This window comes from Vicia villosa, unplaced genomic scaffold (assembly GCF_029867415.1).
Source record: "Vicia villosa cultivar HV-30 ecotype Madison, WI unplaced genomic scaffold, Vvil1.0 ctg.000010F_1_1, whole genome shotgun sequence".
In the NCBI taxonomy this organism is placed as follows: Eukaryota; Viridiplantae; Streptophyta; class Magnoliopsida; order Fabales; family Fabaceae; genus Vicia; species Vicia villosa.
In genome coordinates, this window is record NW_026704940.1 from 452,986 (window position 1) to 458,438 (window position 5,453).

The 5,453-nt window shown below is 32.7% G+C and overlaps 1 protein-coding gene across 1 annotated transcript; it reads left to right on the forward strand.

Moving 5' to 3' along the window:
• Positions 1–1,916: 1,916 nt before the first annotated feature.
• Positions 1,917–2,798, forward strand: LOC131621575 (ethylene-responsive transcription factor 4-like). The gene has a single exon (XM_058892615.1). The coding sequence runs from the start codon at positions 2,041–2,043 to the stop codon at positions 2,518–2,520; it is 480 nt and encodes a 159-aa protein (XP_058748598.1). The 5' UTR covers positions 1,917–2,040; the 3' UTR covers positions 2,521–2,798.
• Positions 2,799–5,453: the final 2,655 nt, after the last annotated feature.

Genomic DNA, 5,453 nt, shown 5'->3' on the forward strand with positions numbered 1-5,453 from the left:
CCCCCGCAGAGATGATTTACCTCAACTGAGGATTTAATCCACTAATCGCACGGATTACAATGGTTTTCCACTTAGTCCGCAACTAAGTCTTCCAGAGTCTTCTGATCACACACTGATCACTCCAGGAACAACTGCTTAGATACCCTCTAAGACTTTTCTAGAGTCTACTGATCAACACGATCACTCTAGTTACAATCTGCTTAGTTCACTCCTAAGACTTCCTAGAGTATTCTGATCAACACGATCACTCTAGTTCCTTACAACTTAATGTAATCAATTCTAAGAGTATTACAAATGCTTCTTAAAAGCGATAATCACAACTGTGATATTTCTCTTAATCGTTTAAGCTTAATCTCACTAATATATTACAAAAGCAATGTAGTGAGCTTTGATGAAGATGAAGATTCTGAGCTTTGGATTTGAACAGAGTTTCAGCAAGTTAATTTGAATTATATTGTTCAGGATCGTTAACCTTGCTTCTCATCAGAACTTCATATTTATAGGCGTTGAGAAGATGACCGTTGAATGCATTTAATGCTTTGCGTGTTCCGTACAGCATCGCATTTAATGTTATACGCTTTTGTCAACTACCTCGAGCCTTGTTCACGCTGTGTCTACTGACGTAGCCTTTAATAGCTTTTAACGTTCCTTTTGTCAGTCAGCGTAGCTTGCCACTTGTACTTCCTTCTGATCTGATGTTTGTGAATACAACGTTTGAATATCATCAGAGTCAAACAGCTTGGTGCATAGCATCTTCTGATCTTCTGACCTTGAAGTGCTTCTGAGCGTGATACCATCTTCTGAACTTCAGTGCTTCTGATCTCATGTTCTTCTGATGCTTTCATAGACCCATGTTCTGATTCTGCTTCGACCATCTTCTGATGTCTTGCCAGACCATGTTCTGATGTTGCATGCTGAACCCTTGAGACAAAGCTTCTGAGCGCTGAATTATGCGTACTCTATATATATATTTCCTGAAAGGGAAATTGCATTGGATTAGAGTACCATGTTATCTTAAGCAAAATTCATATTATTGTTATCATCAAAACTAAGATAATTGATCAGAACAAATCTTGTTCTAACAGATACTACCAGCAAGAAGGGTTGGAAGGCGAAGTTATTAAAGCTTGCTTTCACCGAGGCTGCCTATGGTATATGGCGTCTGAGGAATACTATTGTTTTTTTATACACAAGACAAAGCTAATACTACTAATAGAATTATTAAGAGTATTATCTATAGAGGGTGGAAAGATGATTCCCTTAGACAACACATAGCTAGACTTATGGCTTAGTTTTGCATTTTGATTGGTAACCTAGTCTTTCTTGTGTAGCTGAATCCTTTTGGATCGCTTGTATTCATTGATTTTTGAATTAATAATATTTATTTTTAATTAAAAAAAATATTGGTACCCAACTAAAACTAAAGGTACCAAAGAATTTATCTTAAAATAATAAATAATATAGAGACTAAATACTTAATTTAGTGAATTTTTTTTTTAAATACATACAAATATTTTTAAAATATTTAATTATTTTTCTCTTTTGTGAGTATTTTTTTTAAAAATTGACAATCAATATAAATTTACCATTTTACCACTTTAGATTTAAAATTTAAGTATAATTTTAGGAGCGAACTAGCATGACAAAATAGACTGGTCTCTTACAAAATTCTTAGTGAAATAATACTATTTTATAATTCTTATTTTTCAATATAAAAAATTCTTGTTGCAATGAGTTATGAGACATGTTACAACATTTATCAACTACAAAATCCAAAAGAAAAGTTAGATACCAAAGTTTCATTATATTTATTCTTTTTACATCTTATTGCAAGAAATGGAATAGTATATTGAAAAAGAGAAGAAAAAATAACTATTCTAAAAAAAAAGTGATTCTTAATACCACCAGAAAGAAAACCTGTCGGCGTGAAGGCAGACTGTCCCTTCCCTATTTATATCCACACCCCCACGCAACACAATCTTCATTCACACACTTCACAATTATTCATTCACACACAAACTCTCTCTTTCACTTTCACCCATGCACCTTCACTCCCTCCCTCTCCCGACGGATTCTCCAGCGCCGTCGTCCAAACCCTCATCCTCCAAAAACTCCCATTTCCGAGGCGTCCGGAAGCGTCCATGGGGCCGCTTCGCCGCCGAGATCCGTGATCCATGGAAAAAGACCCGCAAATGGCTAGGCACGTTCGACACAGCAGAAGAAGCCGCCAGAGCCTACGATGATGCTGCCAGAGCCCTCCGTGGACCCAAAGCCAAGACCAACTTCCCCTACTTCATAACTCCTACAATTCTTCCAATCCCTCCTCCAACCTTCGATGGTGGAAATGGGAGACATGTCGCGTTTTGGGGTCCTCCGGTTTGTTTCACGGCGGGTGCTCCGGTGAGGTCGGAGTACAAAGGTTACAAACTGGAGAATATTGTGGCGAGTAAGGGGAAGGAGGAGGAGGAGAAGAAGAAACCGTTTTTGTTTGACCTGAACTTGCCGGCACCGCTTGTTTGAACGGTGGAGAGAACAACAGACATAACAGTGGTTCAAATGTTTGTTTTGTTTTTTATTAACCTTTTGCATGTTGTGGATTTTGGTTGGATTGGATTCGATTCTACTGTGTTGTTGATGTACAGTTTAGTGAATAGGTTTTAGGTTTGAACCCTGTTTTAATTAATTATTCACAAATGGTAGTACTAGTAGCATTAAACATCTGTTTTTCTTTTTGTCGTTTATGGTGTTTTTCTGGGTCTTTATTTTTACCATTGAGAAAATTACGGAGTTTTTATGAAGTGTGCACAAGTGGGGATTTTTGACCTACCTGCCACTCCTTTGAAAAAAAATTCTGCAAATGCCACCCCCCAAAAATTATATCCCAAAATGCCACCATTTTTTCACTTTTCAGACTTTTTGCATTTTTTTTTTCTGAACGCAGCAGGTGGCCTCCGTTTGAAACGGAGGCCTTATAAAGCCCTTCATGTGGCCGCTATTTCAAATGGAGGTCACCTATTATTTTTTTTTTTTCGTTTTTTGTATTATCAATAATTTTAAATGTTTTTTTTAAATAATAGTTATTATAAATAATTATTAAAAAATATAATTTAATTATTTAAATTATTAAAAAATAAAAAATTAAATTTGTCAATAAAAATTAATTTATTTTGATACATACTAATATTTTATTAAATTTTTAGTTAATAACAATATAATTATACTAATGTTATCTTATTAATTTATATTTAATAACAATATAATATTACAATATAAATAATAATACAATATAATAATAATTATACCTACAATTTTATTTATCATCTTTGAAACGTACATTATATTTAATTGTTAATATTAGTTGTATCTTGACAACAACAAAAAAAATAATTGTATCACTTTTACGTCAAGATTTTTTCCATTTTTGGAAAATAATATACTAGCATATTTTGATATACACCCTTTTTCTTATCACTATTATAACCAAATTTTTTTTTTTTTACTACATTTGACTTTTAATATATCTAATTTTTATATGGACTATACATATTAACAGTCAAATTTATTAAAAATAAAATAAAATTTATTTATAATAATAGTGACCAGAGGATATACATATGCTAGCATAATTGACGAGTTCAAAGTACTGATTAAATTTCAGAGGCAAAGCACAAATAATTTTGAACTTGATGTAAATTTTTTTTCATATCATATCATTGCAAAAACAAATGAATAGACAGCAGACTTATTGCAACAGAAAGTCTTCGTATGAGGCGAGAGAAAGCATGGATTAACAACAAATATTTTTTTAAATTTTTTATAAGCAACAATTATATTGTTATTAATATTATATTGTATTATTATTTATATTGTATTATTATATTGTTATTAAATATAAATTAATAAGATAACATTAGTATAATTATATTGTTATTAACTAAAAATTTAATAAAATATTATTATGTATCAAAATAAATTAATTTTTATTGACAAATTTAATTTTTTATTTTTTAATAATTTAAATAATTAAATTATATTTTTTAATAATTATTTATAATGACTATTATTTAAAAAAACATTTAAAATTATTGATAATACAAAAAACGAAAAAAAAATAAAATAATAGGTGACCTCCATTTGAAATGGCGACCACATGAAGGGCTTTATAAGGCCTCCGTTTCAAACGGAGGCCACCTGCTGCGTTCAGAAAAAAAAATGCAAAAAGTCTGAAAAGTGAAAAAATGGTGGCATTTTGGGATATAATTTTTGGGGGGTGGCATTTGCAGAATTTTTTTTCAAAGGGGTGGCAGGTAGGTCAAAAATCCGCACAAGTGAAAATAAGGACATGCTATGTGACTAGTCCGTATTGTAGGTAAAGAAACAAAAGAGGAATTGAGACTCCTGTCTGACCGAACCTTTTATTGCTTTCAGCTGCTGCCGTTCCTTACAAACCTATCAACAGTTACTTGTTCCAAGAGTTGAAATTTTTTTATTTATTTTAACCCTCTCCTTTCTGTTGACCCGGAAAGACCTATAAAAATAATTTGTTTTGAAATTTGATTGTAATCTTAATAATCTTAATTTGATTCTTTAATTGTTCAAACAGTCATGATCAAAATTCAACAAAAATTTAAAATTTTTGCCTTAGTTTTTTTATTAAGTTTACAAATTAAATATATATTAATTCTCTTTTTATGGGTTTTTTTTTAGATTTCTTCGACCTTCTGACCTTTTTTGATATGAGTGTTTTCAGAACTTAAACTGCTTTCAGGATTACTGACTGACCTCACAAATTAATACGGGTCTTTTCAGCATGATTTGTCCTCACTTATATGTTTTTTTGGAAAACTTTTACTCACTTATACGGTTTCCGAGAAATTTTCCAAAATGTCACCCATCTCTAAATTGTTCTAAGGGTCTTTTGATTTGTTCTCACTCACACGCTTTTTGAAAATTTTTCCAGAAGGTCGTAATACCCATCAACCATTTAGTCTCATATTTGCACAGTCTTAGGATCCCTCTCATTCCGATATGGTGACCACTCCTTGCCATATTTGACCTCGAGTGTTCATGCGGTGCAACCACCCTCTGCCCTCTCCGGCTTTGAGGGTTACAATCGCCGTCATTTACAAGTCTCATCATATCATTGTCTTCGACAACCAAACCAGTAAGGAACCAATGTTCCCTCATCGCACCACCAACATCATCATTCTCCGGGAAACTTTACCTCAACCCCAACCAGGTTTCCCCATTCTCCGAAGATACTTTTATCTTTGGTCAGTGAAAAAAGACCCAGACTTTAAATTAGCATTATCATGAAAGTGAGGTTAGGTAGTGGGAACCAAATAAAAAACATAATCCTCTGTTACCCCAATAAAGAAATCCCAATCGAAACTCTCGAGAAGAAATTCAAAACCCTTTATCTTCGAGGTAAAGCCCTCAATTGGATTTCCAAA

What these genes read in the sequence shown, in the direction of transcription:
- LOC131621575 (XM_058892615.1), top strand. Translation starts at nt 2,041, where the DNA reads ATGCACCTTCACTCCCTCCCTCTCCCGACGGATTCTCCAGCGCCGTCG.